Source organism: Rousettus aegyptiacus, unplaced genomic scaffold, assembly GCF_014176215.1.
Source record: "Rousettus aegyptiacus isolate mRouAeg1 unplaced genomic scaffold, mRouAeg1.p scaffold_m13_p_3, whole genome shotgun sequence".
Classification (NCBI taxonomy): Eukaryota; Metazoa; Chordata; class Mammalia; order Chiroptera; family Pteropodidae; genus Rousettus; species Rousettus aegyptiacus.
This window is the reverse complement of record NW_023416306.1, coordinates 83,244,996-83,265,133: the sequence shown is the minus strand read 5'-3', so window position 1 is coordinate 83,265,133 and position 20,138 is coordinate 83,244,996. Positions and strand designations below refer to the sequence as shown.

The 20,138-nt window shown below is 32.8% G+C and overlaps 1 protein-coding gene across 10 annotated transcripts in view; it reads left to right on the top strand.

The window, feature by feature from the left end:
* Positions 1-20,138, top strand: part of NEO1 (neogenin 1) — a 218,253-nt gene that overhangs the window by 110,651 nt on the left and 87,464 nt on the right. For all 10 annotated transcript variants that reach the window (XM_036218360.1, XM_036218355.1, XM_036218358.1 and 7 more), the window contains exons 6-7: positions 3,202-3,356; positions 4,717-4,837. In XM_036218360.1, coding sequence (XP_036074253.1) covers positions 3,202-3,356; positions 4,717-4,837 — 276 coding nt within the window. The remainder of the gene's footprint in view (positions 1-3,201; positions 3,357-4,716; positions 4,838-20,138) is intronic.

The window sequence follows — 20,138 nt, the reverse complement described above, 5'->3', positions numbered from 1 at the left end:
AGCAAAAAGTCTAGTTGTAGAACTAGAACTCAACTATAGGTCTCTTGACTTCAGTCATTACAATGTCTATTCAGTAAATCATTATTGAATAGTATACAAATAAACTTAAATAATCTGGCCTTAAATAGGACCACTCAGGATTGCAAATACGTTCATTTTTCCTGCACCAAAATTTTATTGCATTTCAAATGAAAACTCTAGATTGCTCTTGTTTGTGTTTTCTTTGAGAAAGAATAGAGAAACGTAACCAAAGGTAAGTCTAAATTCATCTGAGAAAAAACTCTCAACTTAATGAACATGCTAGGAAAATTTCGAGAAAATGAATAAAAGGAGAGTACTTGTTCTACCAGATATTTAAAGATGTTATATAGTTGCAATCAGTAAGTTTATGGTTCTGGTCTGGGACTAAATCGGTGAAACCACTTAGTATACAGAAATAAACCCTCCAAAAGTATATAGGATTTTAATATTAAAACTATTTCAAACCCATTACTCTTTGGGGGCTACTGGGAGTTCCCATTTAGAAAAACATAAAGCCAGATACTTAGTGAAGTTTGTATTATTTCATAGACATACTAGAAGAAAGTATAGTGAATATTTTTATAGTAGGAGAACAGGGAAAATCTTTGGAGGTTAGAATAATAAAATACAGATGCCAAAAAGGAAAAGGGCAATAAATTTTACCCCATACAAATTTAAAACTTTGGTATAATAACAGATGCCTTAAAAGACAAAAGAAAAAACTGAGAAGAAATAATGGCAGCATGTGTGAGAAAGGATTAAAATCTTACTATATTAGTCAGGGTCTAGTTAGGAGCTATAAATTGCACCAGGAATTTGAACAAGGAAAATTTAATATAATGAATTATTAACTATAAAAGGTGTTTTAACTACTAAAAAGGATAAAATAAGACAAAAGAATACAGAAATAGTAAATATAAGGATCAGCTACTACTATAGAGCTGAGGGAGAGAATCCAAAAAGGAACAAACTTGATAGAGGGTGCCCATACCCAAGGTTGCAATTCAGACCTTGGAGAGATTAGAGTTGCTGCCAGAAGACACAGCCATGGGCCAAGCTGGTCCACAGGAGATCGCCTGCTGGGGTGTCATGGGCCTGACTGATGATGAGCAGGAAGTTGCCCAGTGGAGTGCCACAAGTTAAGAGCTAGTATGCTGGATGCTGTTCAGTGACATGCTATGGGTTAGAGCTGGTGCAGAGAAAGCCACCAGCTGAAGTAAACTGGAGAAACTTACTAGAAACAGAAACTTGCAGGAGGGTTATCACCAATGAGCCTCCCACATAACCTTCTAGCTGCCACATCATAGGGACAAGAAGAAAACCCCCCAACCTGAAAGATAAGCACTGTCCTCTGCCATGCCTTACAGTATCCCTCCAGCACCCTCTACTAACAAAGTCTAATGTTGCACCAGCTGCCAAAGGTCTGTATCCATTACAAAGAAGGTTGGATTTGGAGCTGAAAAGCCATAAATTGATAATTGGCATTATGTGAAAAGCTCTTATATACAGATAAGAAAATTATAAGTACTCTAATTGAAAAAATGGTAGAATATGTGTATAGCTAAGAATAAATACAAATGGTAGTCAAATTCACTATTAATAGATATCCCTGGTTGCATCTAGTTGTACAGACTTATGTTTTCTTGATCTTCCACTATGAGTGTTATCTCGATTCTTAAGATCAGACATTCTTTCCATCCTTGGCTCCCACTGCTTACCTGGGGTTCTACCTGCTCTCTATATTCTTACTCTTCATTTACCCACATTATAAAGCTACTCTGGACTTTTTCTGAGGACCTGCCCCACGCTAGCTAGCTAGCACACTAGGCGAGAAAATGGAAAAAGAGGAAAGCAGATTGAAAAGGGAGAAATAAAATGCTTCTATTTACAGACAACTATAAATATGTGCGTGTGTGTGTAGATAATCCCCAAATTGTCTCTAGAAAGTTACTAGAACTAATGAGTTTAGCATGACTACAGGATAAAAGATCAATATGCATAAATCACTTTCACCTCTATGTAATAGCAGTGATCAATTGGAAACTAAAAAAATGTAAAGTACCTTACAGCAGCATCAAAAAAAATTGAAATATATAGGCATACACCTAACAAAGTATGATTAAGATTTGTATATTGAAATCTGTAACACATTGATGAGAGAAACCAAAGATCTAAGTAAATGGAAAGATAATGTTTATGAAAAGGAAGACTCAATACTGTTAAGATGTCAATTTGACACACATTTACAATCCCAATCCAAATTTTAGCAGATTGAGCACATTTTTATTGCTCAACTGTAGAACAAAACAAACTTGCTATTTTTGTCATCACTGTTGTTTTTTAAATAGAAACTAGCCAACAGTGGAGCTTGATGCTTTGTAATGTAGGGAGTTCCTTGTCTTTTGAAACTTCTAAGCAGGGATCAGCAACACCACCAAGGTGTCAGGGGTGTTGCATTGGAAATTACAGCATTAGGTGGGAAGTTGGACTAGATAATCTACTTTTACCCTTCTAGTTCAAAATCTTAATGAATATGTTATTCATAAGTCAGTGATTTACAACTTTGGGCAAGGTGAAAGAGAGTTACTTGAATATTCAGGTTCTTTCAGATACACTTAACTTTTCCTCTAAGATCCATCCCATCACTCTTCCTCCCAACCTTAAAACTCATTTCACATAATGAGGGATATTACTAATGGGAGTATGTTGTGTACGTGAACTCTTAAGGCCTGTAATTGTTACATTTGTATTACTTTTTTTTGGTTATTCATCAAGTTGACTGAAAAGGAAGATAATGTCAGTGTTCTCAACTCTTTTTGAGTTTTAATTTTGGCTGGTCCAAATGGTATAAATCTTAGGGAAGTAGTCTTTAATATTCATCTTTAAACGGCTTAGAACATTTGGTTTATCAATTTCTTCAATGTAGTCAATAAATCTTTTTTAGCAAGGAAACTGAGAAATTACAATTATTCTTTTTAGTTATACTAGAACATCAGTTTTTAAACATATTGTGTTCTTAACATATTTTAAATATATATTTGTTACATTCTTTTGCAAAAACATGTGAAAGTCTCAAAAAGTAAAAATTTCTGTGAATTCTGTGATTTCAAAATTGCTTGAAATATGATACTACCTATTTTTATTTTTATTAATATCTTAATTTTTTTTTCTATCTTAAAGCCCATCCTGAATTCCTGAAAAAGCCTGCTAGTATATATGCTCATGAATCTATGGATATTGTATTTGAATGTGAAGTGACTGGGAAACCAACTCCAACTGTGAAGTGGGTCAAGAATGGGGATATGGTTATCCCAAGTGATTACTTTAAGATCGTAGTAAGTATAGTTTAAAGGACACTTATCTCTGAAACCTTTAAATGTAATCAACCAGGAGACCTATTATATACACCAGTTTATGTCCTGCAAGCAAAGATAGAAAAATTCCCATAGAATGTAATCTTTTCATTTACTGATGAGAAATATTTTTGTAGTTATATAAGATCACATAGCAAATCAGTGGTTGAACTAAGCCTAAAGTTAAAAAGTTAAAATTTCCTAACCTAGTACTAAGACTAAGTCTAGTACTAAGACTAAGTCTAGTAATCCCACTCAAACATATTAGCACTCTTAAACACAGCTGCCACCATTTTCTGGGTAATGATTATCGTGTGTGTGTGTGTGTGTACACACAGATGCACCAGTTGTCTTCATAGCTACTTATTCAAGGAGCAGAAATCTCTCCTCCATATATTGATGTCAGGCCCTTCAAAATAAATATGATCTAGTGTTGAACAATTATTGTGACAATAGATATGAAGAGTCTTTAAAAAAGTAAATGTAAAAGTAAATAGCGTTAACTATATTTAAGAATATTCAGCTATTATTGCTTTTTATTTTATATATAGTAAATAATATTGTCTACTATTATTATCATTATCTAACATCCTAGTAATAGAATTATCTAGGTTTTAATAACAAGAATTAATGACATACTTTAAAATACATGACATTCGTAGAACTAACAAGAAGTAACTATCGTTGTTGAAGACATTGTCTCAATACAAATATCTCATAAGTAATTCATTTTTAGTAGGAATATGCTTTCTATTTTTGAAATGCATGATCTCATAAGTTACAAAAAGTAATTCACAAATATTTTATCTTAAAAAACGTGTTATGGTTAAATTAGCATTTTTACTCATCATTTTTATACTGTTTTAAAAAATCTTAAGACCATATTATACTATATTAATAACAATAGCTGAATTTCATATAGTACTTTATAGTTTAAGGAAAGCTCATGTATATGCGACTAATATTTAACTTATCATAGTCTAATCCGTTAGAACTGTTGATACCAGAGGTAATCTTAAGAAAATACCTTGAATTCATAAATTCAGACTTTCACTATGGTAATATGGTATATTGCATGCTAGATAGTTTTCCAAGCAAAGGTGTAAGTTTGCAAATACTGTGGGTATGACTTTCCATGAGTATTAAGTTAATTGCTAATGATGGTGTTTTCTGTACTAGTCAGGTAAGTCAGTACCTTGGCAATAAAACTGAGTTAATAGGTATATAGGTTGATAATTTTCAGTATCTTGATTTTCCTCCCCAGAAAGAGTATATCCTTTAGATTTTGAAATAATGTTCATTTAGTTGAATCATAACATTTAATTATGTTTTTCTTCCTCAGAAGGAACATAATCTTCAAGTTCTGGGTCTGGTGAAATCAGATGAAGGGTTCTATCAGTGCATTGCTGAGAATGATGTTGGAAATGCACAAGCTGGAGCACAACTGATAATCCTTGAACATGGTAAGAGGAGCTGAAACAGATGAAAGAGGCTGACTGAGTATATGAGAAGCTAGCATTTATCTCAGTACCTGTCACCCCAGCATACACCTTGATTTAATAATCTGTAAGGGGCACTATATAGCATAACTAAGAGAAAGTGATAGCAGTCTAAATCATTTCTATTGTTTAAAATGACCTAGAAACACAATTCTGGATAATATTAGAAACTGGTTTTAAGAAAAAAACTGAACAATTATAGTCTTACATAAATGAACATTCTTCAGATTTCATTCATTTTAATCACAAAAACACTTTTGTTAAAATAGAAAAATTTTATTTAAAATAATGTTTATTTTGCATTGACTTTTTCTTCAGTTTTTCCAGAATAAAATTAACTTACCTTTTTTGATTATCACACACACACAAACATGCTTATTATAGATTAAGACAAGATCAATAAATAAAAAGGGGGGGAAATACCCCACCCTGTATCAGTCAGGCTCACTTCTGGGGAAACTACCCAGTATTTTCAGCAAAATGTAAAGAATTAAGTGTTCTTTAATATAAAAAATTATTATCTATAATAGGGGATTGGAGTAACAAGGGGTTGGCTAACAAGAAGTAAAGGGAGCTCTAACAGATACAAGAATGGCAGATAGAAGGAGCAGCCACAACTCCTAGGTCTGAGAGAGAAAGTTCTGGAAGAGGAACCTTTAAGCTGAGATGCAGACCATATTGGAGACAGCCATGGTTTACTGGATGATAGGGAAGTTGCTGTGCTCTTGAAACTTGCTGAAACCCTGATGTCTATTCTGCTTGGGAAAAGCTGTTCACAAAGAGATGTCTCACTAAAGGCATACTGCAACAAAAACCACCTAAGGGTTGAGGTGTTGGGGGAAAAAATATATAAAGGGTCTGGTTTCATTTTTGCAAAGCAAGCAATAAAGTATAAATTTGGAGCTGAAAGGCAATAAACTGATAACTAGCACATGCGCCATATCTTGCCACATAGAAGTACTGCAGATGAGTAGTCACAGATGTGTATGTGGTTTTATTACCTATTTTCTTGCAACAACATGCTGTAGACATATTCCTTGTCAGTAAATATATATCTGCATCTACATATTTTTTACTATTATGAACAGTGCTATGCTGAACTTCTTTATATGATTTTCTCATATAAGCTACTACGAGTTGAATTGTTGGATAGCAGTTGTGTTAAATTGATAAAGATACCTGTTAGGTGTATAATTTAACAATAAAAACATTTTTTCATTTTGTGCAATTAAAAAAATATGCATGAAAAATATGCCACTGTAGACATCTAATCTGGTGTTTGAATCAAATAAGTTCAGGTTCCAGTGTGGTCCCAGTCACGTAGCCTGGCCAAGGAAGCTAATTGGCAAAGATGGTATTTCCTCTGCCTTTCACTATAAGATTTTTATATTCTGTTTCTTAAAAATGTATTTGAAAGTACTCTTATAAAAAGGCATAACATATTAGAACTGCTCTTTTTCCTTCCTGTTTGTGATTATACCTTTTCCTATTCATCAGAAATGATTAAGTAGAAGCATGTCACTTTCTCATCTTGGCAAAATGCCTGAATATGATTACCAAATAAGGCATGAACAGAATTAGTGAGGTAGACTGGCTTATTTCTTTTTATTAGTGGCAGTGATTTTCCTTAGTAAACTTCGTGGCTCTCTTGGGGTTATTTACATGGAGGTAAATAAAGAGATTTCAGTATATTTGTGTTTGGGATTACCATTGTAGATTTAGCTCTAACTGATATAAGTGGTTGGCTATGCTAGGAGGTCTCTAAATTAATTCCGTTGTATCTTCTGAAAATGCTTGGATGGCATAATAACTATAGTTGTAGCGTGGGTGTTTTTCCCTTCTTGAGACAGTGTTTCAAAAGTAGACATTGTTTTGTGGGCTGGCAAAATTTTTATTGACCTTGTCAGCAGTGCATTAAGGATGCATGGATTATAGGAAGGAAACCAAGTGTCATGTTATTAATTTAGGTATTTTAATTTGCAAGATAAATATGTGGGAACGCTAAAAGAAAACAACAATTTATAAGTTCTGATCTCTGCCTTTTTGTAATTTACAGTATTGTAAAGGATGTAAGAGATGTATATTATACCAATCCATAATAAATGTTATTTTTGTAGTACAATAAAGCAGTATACAATTCAGAAGAGAGGAATTCTGTATGATTAGGAATTTTTTTTTTTTAATTGAAAATGCCTTCTTTGTAATAGACCTTGAGCGATAGGTTTCCAGATGTTAAAAGTAAGATCTGGGTGAGATGGAAATAGCGTACCTGTTCCTCTAAGAAGGTGGCCTTTGAAAGCAGAATAGGATCACATTGATCATGTTCTCGATTATAAACGATCAAAGCAGTGCTGTAGTAAGGCAGCCTAATGACAAAGTCAGGTTTAATTAGAAGATGACAGAGTGTAAGAGGCTGGTCGAAGGAGTATTGTTATGAGACCGTTGTGAGATAAGCATTTATACTATAGAAATAGAAGGATCCTAATAAAGAGATGTTAGTGATTTATCTAATCCAGAATTTATCAGCTGATTATTGAACATTGTTATAGAGAAGTCAGAGGTACTTCCAAGGTTTTATCTGGCTGACTATAAGAATAGTGATGCCTTTACAAAAATAGAAAAAGGAGGTGAATCGAAGTGGAAGACAGGTAACCCCACTCCCCCAAAGAATGAGCCATGAATTATTTCACCTTTGGCAGCACAGAAGAGAAAGATGGCTGCTGTAAAAGGGGATGAGAAGAAATCACCTAAAATTTTTACTGATTGTTATTAAAGACTAGGTATGGACTAGTTTAGAATATCTGGTGGCTCACACTTGCTTACAAAACATTTCCCTGGGGCTCCACTGGATATTCATTATTCAAATTGGAGCAAGACAGAGACTCAAGAAAAGTCATCTCAGTTGCATAGAGGTGAAGAAGGTGATCTTGGCTGCTGGGAGATATGTGAAAAGCCCCTCCCATTTACTCAGAATCCTTTAAGCTTCAAACCAATGGGGGATGGGCATAAAACCTTGTTTCATACATTTGTGGAGGGAGATTAAAAACAAAACTTTCTGGGGGAGAAACCATCTGGTCCCCAGGACACAGGCAAAGATCCACTGCTGCTGGGTAGAGGTTGAGGGGTGCAGAAAACTGTTTTGGACCCCAGGATCCTACACCAGTACCTAGAGAGAGATCTTTTACTATTGGAGGAAGAATTGAAAGTATCACTTAAGACCAATGCCAATACAAAGCACATTTTGGCTACCATAGGAAGGAGAGCCACTGATGCTGGACCAGGACAACTGAAAAATCCCAACTGCCTCAACCATGAACTACTGCTACGTGACAAACAAAAGCTTTCTACTGCTGGAAGGTCAGGAACATGGAGAGTCATCCCTCTGTGGAAGAGGTGTGCAGGAATGGTCGAAAACTGAAACTGAAAAGAAAACAATTGAGAAAAAAATCTCTAGCTCCTCATCTCTCACTTTAAGCACAAGACAGTGGTAGTCTACCAGTAGAAGAATTTGAAACCTGTGGTGTGCTGTAGGTAACTGTAACAACAATAAAATCGATACCGAGTTCAATTCATGCCTAAATTGACTAAATTGCATGTACTTGACAGAAGAATAGGTATGCCAGTTTCCATGTGTGAATAATAAATATCTCAGTTTCTTCTGTCCTGTACACTGTTCTGCTCAGCATTCAATCAAAAACTGTTGGATGTAAGCTGAAAAAGCAAAGGAAAACCACCCCATTGTTGAGAAATGAAATAATAGAACCACTCCAGGAGACACAGATATTGGAACTATCACACAGAGACTGTGTTAAAGGATTTAGTGGAAAGGGTAGATAACTTGAACAGATGAATGAGGAATTTCATCAGAAAGATGGAAACCAAAAAGAGATTGAAAATACTTGCATTTGTCCAGAGGATGAAAGGGTTCCACAACCAGAGGAAGGAAAATAAAAAATAAAAATCATGATATCACAGATGAAGCATTTTTTCAGGCTGATCAGTATACCGAACACAGCTGAGGAAATAGTCAATCAACTTGAAGATAGTTCAATATAAATTATTTAAACTGAAAGAGAAGATGAGGACGAACCAGAGCATCTCAGATGGGACCATATCAGGTGATGTAAGTAAACTGGAGTTTCACAAGGAAAAGAGAACAAGAACAGAATAAAACAAGTATTTGAATTGAGAATAGCCAAAAATTTTCAATAAATGAATGAGATTATATCACACATCCAAGAAGCAGCTTCGATAGCCCTGAGTAAGCTATAAACAACAACAGTAGTGGTGGTGGTAATAGTAGTAGTAAAAAAACACCTATATATATCATGGTTAAACTACTGAAAACCAAAAATAATGAGAAAATCTTAAAGACATCCCAGATTTTTAAAAAGATACTTAAAGAGGAATAAAAGTTATTGCAGACTTTTTGCCAAAGATGGTGCAAGCCAGAAGGCAATGGCGCAATACTTTTAAAGTCCTAAAAGGAAGAAAAAAGTCAACCCAAATTTTATAGTCAGCAAAAATGTCTTTCAAAAATGAAAGTGAAATAAAGACCTTTCAGAACAAAAGTTGAGAAAATTCATTGTCAGCAGACCTTTGTTACAAGAAATGTTAAAGGAAGTTTTTCAGGCAGAAGTAATGTGATACCTGACAGAAACTTGTGGGTCATAAAGAAACAGAGCAGGTTAGAGTGGTTTAAAAACCAAAAAGTAAACATAAAATTATTTTTTTCTTATTTTAATCATTTTAAGAGATAATTGACTTTCTGAACAGGGGCCCACAAGCTTTCTGTAAAGGGCTAGACTAACTATTTTGGGCTTTTTGGGCCCGATAGTCTGTCACAAGTACTCTGTTCTGCCCTTGTATGTGTCATCAAATTAGCCATATAAGTCAAACAACCTTGGCTGTTTCAGATGGCAGGTACTAGTTCACTGACCTCTAGTCTAAAGGAAAAATCATTTATAATATGAAACATTAAAATATGATAAAAACAGTAAAGTTCAATAGAATTGAAAATAAACTTGTAAGATTCTTGTATGTCAAGTCATGTAATATTATTTAAAGTAGACCATGATATATTAAAGATGCATATTATAAACCTTAGGAGAATCACTAAAAAGTAGAAAAAGAGATATGACTAATGTCATAAGATATGAATAATGGAAATACCATTTAAAAACTACTCCATCTAAAAGAAGGAAGGAGAAAAAAAGGGACAAAGAATGAATGGAACAAATAAAAATCAGCTAGCAAGATGGCAGATATAAATCAAGCCACATCAATAATCACATTTAATGTAAATGATTCAAGGCTGTAGAACAAGTCAGTACATTTAAAAGGATTTAAAATCCAAAATATATTCTTTGACATTAATGGCATTAAATTAGAAATCAATAATAGATACATGGAAAGTCCTCAAATATTTGGTAATTAAACACCCTTCTAAATGGTCCATGTGTCAAAGAAAAGTCACACAAGAAATTAGAAATCATTTTGAACTGAATGAAAATACAACTCATCAAAATTTGTAGAGTACAGATAGTGTTTTGAAGGAAGCTTTACAAAACTAGATTAAAAGGAGAAAATTAAATCTGAATCATTCAGAAGAAGGAAATGATAAAGAGCAGAAATAAATAAAATGAAAAACAAAGTAAATTAAAGCAAGAGCAGGTTCTTAGAACAGATCGATTAAATTGAGATACATTTACTCAGACACAGAGAAAAACACAAATTACCAATTTCAAGAATGAAAAGGAGGACATCATTACAAATCTTATATGCTTTAAGAGGATATAAGAGAATATTAGAACAATTTTATGCCAGTAAATTGGAAAAGGAAGATAATAGAGTTGGTTTGTTTAGGGAGGTAAAGCTTCAGCCTAAGACGTGTTGAGTTTGGGTTATAATAGAAAACCAGATAAAAAATTTTTAGAATCAGAGGGCAGTTTATATAAAAAGGCCAGGAAAGAGGTTGAGGAAGAAAATAAGTTTTAGTTTTGTTAGATTTCAAAATTTTTAACCAACTCTCCTCTCACTATAAATTAAGGCAGCTAAGTATTGTTTTATTTTATTGTGCATAGGGAATATTATGTTCTCAGTGTCATGTGGTAGTCTTCTACACTACTGAAAACTAAAACTCTTTAGTAAATGGAGTTATAAGGGATCATATATTATCTAGTCTTATATTTCTGCCTTAATTCATCTAAAGGTAATCCCTGAATAACCTCTTGAGGATCTCCATAGATATCACTGTAATCATTTGATAAATTTTTTGTCATGTGTTTTTTTCTTAATGGTCAAGAAATTCTTTCTTGTTTCTGCCTTACACCACTGTTATTTTCTGTGGACTTATACTTCATGCCTTATTTTATCTACTTAAAGATAGCCTTTATTCCCTTACTGTTTTTTTCTTAACAATTCCAGTTATTTAAATTATTTCTAATGGGACATGTTCTATTCTACTGATTTTTAAAAATCTTTTTAAATCTCAGTTCTGTGCACCTTTAAAAAATATGATGGCCTAAAAGAAGCTGGGGAAAAAAAGCTTATATAGGAAAAATAGCACTTTACAGTTTTTGAATGTATGAAAAAGTGAAATCAGAAATCATTATGAATTGAAAGTATACATTACATGGTACATAAACAGTTTGTGATTTAGGAAGTATTAAACTATGTACTTACATCAAAATAAAATATAGAGTTAAAATTTTAACTTTATTCATAAAGAGATCGAAAGATGATAGAAGAGTGTTGCCATTTGCTTTTTCACATAAAATAATACAGATGAAAATTTTGGTATTGTAGGGTATACAAATTTAAATCTTCTGTATATAAAGTATGAGAAATAGCTTTAAAGAAAAGACAAGCTAGGGAAGAATATCTCAAGAATTACAGAAATTATATTCTGAATATAAAAGAATATACACCAATGAATATGATAAAATAAGTACCATAAACATACATTCACAAGAGAGAAAAGGTAGGGTATTTCTGAACATGGCAAATATTCTACCTCACAATGATATAAAATCAAATCAGTGACATCATTTTCGCCTAATAATAAAGAATTTATATCTTTTAACGAGTATTGCTTTATAATGGCTGGTTAGAGTGTAATTAGGTTTGTGTCTTTCACTCTTAGTGAAAATGTAAATTGTTACATCATTTACTAAACTCGTTCTGACAGTTATATCGTAAAAATCACTGACTCGACCCATTCTTCTTTTAGAATTCTTTCCTAACAAAGGAATCAGATTTAGACAAAGACTGTTAATATCAGCATTAGTAATTAAAAAACAAAAAGATAAGGATAAGGAGAAAAAGAATAAGAAATGACTTATATGTCCCAAAATAGAGGAAGTAGTTAATTATAATACAATATTGTGATGGAAAAGTTATTTGGCCATTAAAAACCATGTTTTTGAACACTTTAATGTTATCAGGAAAATCTCAGGATATAATGTCAAGTTTAAAAGTAAACTACAAAATTGTATATACCAAATACTCTGAATTTAGTTTTAAAAATTGTACACATGTATTTAGGCATTCTCATAGCAAAATGTTAACAGTGGTAACTTTGGGTAACCATTTTCTCAATTTTCTAAAATAACTGTATTACCTTTCTAATTCATAAAGTTTTTTCTTAATACTAAAGCCATATTTCAATCAGTACTGAAATTTAGAAAAGACACAAACACCTAATTTTGAGGATTTTCTGCCAGAAAGTTCATATATAGAATTTAAGCATTACAAGCCATTCCCTTCACAAGAGAGTTAGGTCAGGTTGCAGGAGGTAAATACAGCAAATTCTGGTAGATTTCACTGATATCTCTTGATTGTGTAGGGCAAGGACAAGGCTGAAGGAGGAAGGATGGAAACTAGTCTACTTTGAGCCTCATTCCCTTTGCGTTCATTAGTGCTGTGAATCTCTAACAGTAAAATAGAATGTGTATATATAGCATTTCTCAAATTTGTTTGAGAGCTCTTCTTTAAGTAGGCCCACTAATATCTTAAAGTATGCATTTTGGGACACATTGGGGTAGGGAATATTCAAAGGAGGATGGGGATGGGCAAAAAAAAAAACCGTGGCCCACAGGCAAAATCCAACCAACCTCCTGCTTTTGTAGATAAAATTTTATTGGAACACAGCCAGCCACACACATTAATTTATAGATTGCTTGTGTTCTGTCCGTAGTTGTTTTCACGCTATAATGGCAGAGAAGAGTAGTTTAGACAGAGATGATATGACCCTCAGAGCCTAAAGTATTTACTCTCTGGCCCTTTACAGTAAAAGTTTGCCAAATGCTGAATTACATGATGCATATCCTTCAGCCCTGATCGTTTCTGATTCTGAGTTATTTGTGATTAATAGAAGTCAGTTTCATTTAAAACTGTTTAAATGACAAAATGAGAGTTGGTGGAAAAGGGCAGAAGAGAGTCAGGAGAGTGAAGAATAGAAGGATAAGAGAAGAAAGGCATACTTAGTTTGTAAATAGATGTGCATTGGTGACTGACTTCAAGAAGGAACTGTATAGTGGGAGAATTGCAAACTACAGAGAATCTGCTAGCACATCTTTATGATGACATCTGAGAGACATTTAAGCTTTAGAAACACCATGCAGTACATTACTGAAAGTGGAAAGATCTATTGTGATGGTGCTTATCTTCATGTACCTTGTTTAAAAATAATGTTGAAAGTATTCAAGCATCTTTAACGCAAGTCTCATTTTTGTAGAGAGAATTTTCTGATTCCTACCACAAGTCTTTGACTATATATACTAGCCATCAGCCTGCTGGCTAAGTGCTTGGCTGCAACAAGATACTTTGAAGTACACAAAGTGAACATCATAGTTTTTTAGCTAATTATCACCTTAAAACATTAAATAAAATTGTATTATTATAGTTAAAATATATAAAACAATTCTGCAATGCTAGGAAACAGTATTTCTAATCAAATTGGGAAGTAGAATTCGAGAATAAGTATATTCGAAACATTCTTTTTTCCCCCAGCTTTATTGAGATGTAATTGATATTTAATGTTGTGTAAGTTGAAGGTAACAATGTGATGATTTGATACACATATATATATATTGAGAAATGTTTACCACAATAAGGTTAGTTAGCACATCCTTTACACATAATTACTGTTTTATTGTTATGGTAAAACCATTAAAATTCTATAGAACTCTTACAGTAACTTTCAATTATACAGTACAGAACTGTTAACTGTAGTCACCATGCTTTATATAGATTCCCAGGGGGAACTTATTCCTCTTATAACTAGAAGTTTGTGCCCTTTGACCAACATCTGCCCTTTCCCCAACTCTTCAGTCCTTGACAGCCACCCATCTACTCTATTTCTCTTCCATGTCAAACATACTTTAAAAAAATTTTTAATTTTTTTATTTTTATTCCCCCCAACCCCAACCCCTGACCTACGGATGTTGCCGTCTCCCTTTTTTTTAAGAACTGGATCTCTGAATGCGGGCCATGCCCTCCCACACACTCATGGTACGCACCTGGGGCCTGCCACTCACCCCGCGCCCGACCCGGCTTGGCACCCCCCAGTGTATGGTCCATGGCTCCACCAGGATCTTCTGTGTGTAAAGCAGACGTATTAACCACTACACTATGGAGCCATCCCTTCAAACATAACTTTCTTAATAAAAACATTAGAATGCAAATGTTAATATTACTTGTCATTTTATGCTAAAATACTTTCTATGTCTTATCATTGTCTATTGAATGATTTTTTTAAAAGTATTAGCATATTATTGTAAGCATATTAGAGGAGTATTACTAATTAAGGTAAAAGGTATTTTTGTTCATTCACTTTTTATTAGCTTTATCAGTTTGAATTTAAAAATAGATTCTAAAATTATGTAAGACTGAAATGTAAAAACACAGAAATATGATTTTTCTCTGTACATCATTCATATCAAGTCTGATAATTGGCAGTTTTTTAGTTCTAGTAAGGGAAGATGGGTTGGTGAAAAGAGTAATATGAACTTGTTTTTAGTAAAGGAAATTCATACTTTACCAACTCATTAAATGACTTCTAGGATATTATGGCTGTGGTAGATAAGGATACATATTGAGCTTCATTTTTTTTTTTTTTTGACAAACATTAGTAAAAAAATTCCATGTAGTATCCGAAGTAAATATTGAATAATAGAAGTTATGGAATAAGTGACTAATGGCCTGGCATGATTAAAAGTTGGCTAGGTAGCAGGAAATTATTAGTCATTAGTGGAATATTTTAAATCTGAAACTGGGATGTTTGATAGTTGGTGTTGATTTTAATCAAAGGGTAAATTCTCATAATTTATTTTGCCTTTTTTTGTAGTAGTAATTATAACTTTAAGAATTAAAGTTTTAACTCAAAACAATTGTGATGAAATTTGGGTCCTTAATCATGAATTCCATGTCTAGGAATTTTCTGGTGTAGAAAGTGCTAATGTCAATGCCTGGGTTCTAGTTTTTGACTGCCATTAACTTGCTGAGTGACTGGATCAAGTAACAAAATGCTGTGATTTTTGTTTTCTATCAAGTGAAGGAATTAAATGATCTCTTAGGTCCCTTAGTATTGAGATACTCTATTAAATGCAGTTATTTTAGAAATGTATGCATTGAATGTTAGATACATTTCAGAGCTTTTTTAAGTATTGAAATAAATAAATGTATTATTTGCTGGAAGATTGAGACATTGCCAGTTAGTTTATGTTTCCTGCCACAATGTATATAATGGAATAAACCCTGTATTAAAAATCTGAAATATTGTGTTCTACCCACAGTATAGATGAGGTAGTTAAGCTCTTTGAGCATCCGTTTCCTTATCTGTGATAAGTATAAACAGTAATCTCTGCACAACACACCTCTGAGGGGCAAATAAAATATATATGTTAAGGCTTTTTAAAGTTGTGAGTATTCTGTAACTTTAAGGAAATAGTAATTTGAACAAATATACAAAGGCAAAGCTACTGAATGGCAATTCAGTAGTCAGCATTAAACTAAATTAAAATGAAAATAAAAGGTTAATGAAGCAAAGTTTGAGGATTTTTTTAAGCAGACAACAAAAATTCATTTAAAATTTGTTAGATCATTTAAATATGCAAAGCAAGAAAAAAATCTTATGTGACCAGACTGCAAGACATCCAGAATGGTCTGGTTAAAACTAAACTCGCACTAAAATAGTTTTAAATAAACATAGCACATACTCATTGTTAGAAATAAGAATGCGTAACTGACAAATAAATGTAAATGTACCTTGTAACCATTCCCCTAATCTAACTTTCTAGGGGTAGCCTTTGTTAATGAACATTGCCTCTGTGTTTATTCAGTCAATAAATATTTGAACAAAATTCTATATGCTATATAAAATTCTATATTCATTGTACTAAGTGATGGGATGAAATAACTAATAAACAGACATGATTTTCTGCCCTCACAGTCCTTATGTGCTATTAGCAGAGACAGGCATTAAGCAAGTAAATAAATAAAATAATTATAGTTCTTAGGTCTACTAAAAGGAAATAAAAAGAATGACAAAGAATAATTGAGTATATTGGGAGTTACTTGAAATAGGATGGACAGAGAGGGCCTTTCTGATGAAATGTATAAGTTGAGATTAGATAAGCCTCCGTGTTTTATGCTCATACATACATATACACATTTATATATACACATTTTATTCATAGAAATGAAATCATATTTTTCTGTGACTTTACTAAACAGTATTTCATAAACATGTCTATACTTACTGGGTTTACTTTTTTCTTTAATTGCCCTGTTCTCATCAGACTAGATAGAGTATGTATGTTTGTGTTCTTGACAGCAGTATAAAATCTTTGAAATGCAATTTAATAAATTAGAATTCATATACTCCCTTATTAAATAACCGTATTTATAATAATTTATCTTGCAGGTTACAAATATTTACAGATATTTGTATTAGGCTAACATAAATCTGCTAACAATGCAGTCAGTACAACCACTAAGGGGCTGATTAAATACATGAATACAATGGAATACTAGTTAGCTGTTAAAAAAAATAAGCTAGGTTTATGGAAGGTAAATTAGGTAGATATGGAAAAATATCCAAGTTATTAATAAAGCAAGTTGCAGAAAATATGTGTAGTCTGCTTTCATTTATTGAAGAGGTGAGAAGGATATAGATGTCTATATGCTTATATGTGTAAGAAAGCTTTATAAACCTATACAACATTTGTTAATTGTGTTTATGTCTGAGGAGTGGGATTGAAAAACTTGAAGATTGGAAGAGGACAAACATACAAATTTTTGAAAGGGTAAAAACTCAATTGAAATTCAACTGAAATATTGCAATCAGGTTTATACATAGTGATTTTTATTTTGTTCAGTGTAGTTTAATACTTTTTGAGTTTTTATTTTTTGAAACGAAGTGCTATGGGAGAAAAAAAATGGTTGTGAAGAGTATTAGGCAACTATCTTCAAATGTCAGCTATTTAAGCATTTTTTTTCCTGGAAGGCAAATCATGTCATATAAATGAAGGCGGTTAGGTATGATTTATTAAAATACTAAAAACAGCTTTGTTTTCTTAAACCAACAATTATCTTATTGAGTATACATAGTTTGTAAATAGAGATTCATGGTTACCTGGTAGAGACCTTACTGTGTAGGCCATCAGGAGAGAGAATGTAAAATCAGAGTCCAGTTAGAATGAACCTTAGAGATCTGAACATCTAGTATAGCTGAGCTGGAGACTCAGTTAAGTGCCTTATATTACAGGCTAATTAGCAACGTTGTCATGACTGGTACCTAAATTTTCAGTTTCAGAATTTACTGTACTACTTCAGCAAGTTTAATGTTTCAAGACAAAGGTAATTTACATTCTCTTAATTTCAAGTTCAATCTTTTAAGTCTACTGTGGCTGCACTTACAAGGTTGGTCAAGTGTATCATTTAGTGAGGATGGTCATGCATCTGGTATGCTGAGACAGTCCTGATTTATAAGTCTATTGTCCCAGCATAATTGGAAAAGTGCTCTCTTGTACTCTCAAAGGTACTGGGTATGGACAGTATATTCCACTGTCACCCCAAGTATTACTAAGTTATTGAATCCGAAAAGTTCTAAATAGTACTGGGATAGAGGTTTTGAATTATGAATCTAAAGAATTACCATGCAAGCTGTGCTAAATGCCAGAGTGTTACTTTAATTCTGAATAGGAAGAAATGATTTCTGCTAGATTTGACAGAGAAGAAAGATGTCTCAAATGTGGCATTTTAGCTGAGCCTAGAAAGATGAGTGAGTTTATAGATTATTGATTAGGTTACACAAAGATGAAAAAATGATGACATTTCAGCTGTATCAGTAAGAAGGCTCAAAGTGCACTTGGAGAATAGTGAGCAGCTCAATTTACCAGTGTTCAGAAAAGTGGGAATACGAGAATATATATCCTAGAAAGTATGTATAGACCAGATTATCTAATACCTACTCATAAGTTTGGGATTTGTTGAGTAGCTGGAAGACCCTAGGAATTTTCAGGTACATGAAGAAACAAGTAGCACATTAAGAGGATTAGTGTATTGGAGCTGTGTTGAGTGGGTTGAGAGGACGATTTGGAATCTGTGATACTGATTAAGAATTTTGTGCCAAATGACCGTTAACTAGGTGGTGACAGTAGAAAGAGAAACTTATCCTTCAATGTCTCATACATGGTAAATATTTATTAAATGTCAGATGTTCCTACAAAGGACAATAGGACAAGATTTGTGATTTTTCTGGGAATATTTAAGATAAGGGAGAGGAAAAGACTGAAGTTTTATATTAATTATAAGTAGAAAGATTGTATAAATCTAAGGTTGTGGTCTAAGTCTACTTAGATTAAGAAAGTTTAGTCCCTATTACTGTTGAGTTGGGCTATAATGACCATTCTGATTTTAAATATCTTTGGAAAGGTAGAATTATAATGAAAATATGATTATTTGTTTAATGTTTAATGTTTCATCTTTGCCAAAAGTCATGAATCTTAACACAGTAATTTGTGATCCAGATAATAACTTAATGCCTCAATTATAATTTTTGAAGTTTAACAGTTAAATAAAAGTTCTGCATATGACATTTCAGGACACAAAACGGAGAGCAAGCTCGAATTTGAATTTGATGCCATTATTTTGTTATAGAAAAGAATCTGTTATACAGTGCTAAAACACCAGAAGGAAGATAGTATGTCTTAATCTTTTAATTGGTAGCTATATTTAAAAGATGCTAAATTATACAATAATGTCATAGTTGGCAGAATTTCATTTGGGTCTGAAAGACATCTCTGACAATCTGGCTGCTTATAGACTTGATTTCATATAATTTCAATGTTGGATCAGTGTGTTTTTCATTTTAGGTTATAGTGTTTTTGACGCCGAGAATATATCCCTAGTGATGTATGCTTAAGCAGTCAGAAATAAAAAGTATAGTATAATTTTGATTATACTGTGTGCATTTTGAGAGATGTTGTTTTACAGTATTAGCATTTTAAGTGCTACTACTGCTTTATAACTATGTATTCTAATATTTTAGCTATATGAATATTGGTAACAGCAACTTTTGTTTACTATCAGAATTACTCTCTGAGTTTCCTCTTAAACAGTGTCTACCTGAGCATTGCAGGCAAATGATAAAAAGAACGTGAGAGACTTTGTAGCTGGATTCCAGTTTAGTGATGATTGTCGCATAATTTTTAAAGATCCTCTTCAGTTTACACTCCTTTACAAATTTGAATAGTTGTGGTTTCTCATAAAATAATTTTGTTAAAGATCTGAATTAGGTATTATTTGAACTCTTTTTACACAATCTAAGGAAATAAAAACTGTAGAATTTGGACTAATGAATCAGAATCTTAAAAAACGTTAATGCACAGTGAAGGGTTAAAGAAGTACAAATTAGTAGTTGATAAATGGTCACAGGGATGGGGAGCATGGCATAGGGAATGCAGTTAGCCAGAAGAAAGGTAATCAGGGGGATTGTTTCATAAACTATACATTTCTAACCAATGTGCTGTATACTTGAAACTAAATAGAAGAAAATTTTTTTAAATGCTTTAAAAAATAATAAAAATAAAAAGATAGTTTCTCAAAAAAATGCTAATGCAGTTTTCTTATGACTATGTTTTGGAAAATTGGTTATGATTAGAGTTAATGTAAGTCATTAAGCACATTGGAACAAAGTCAGTTTTCCTTTTTTATTGGTCTAAATGGATAATGAACAGAAATACCTGTACACATTTTGTCT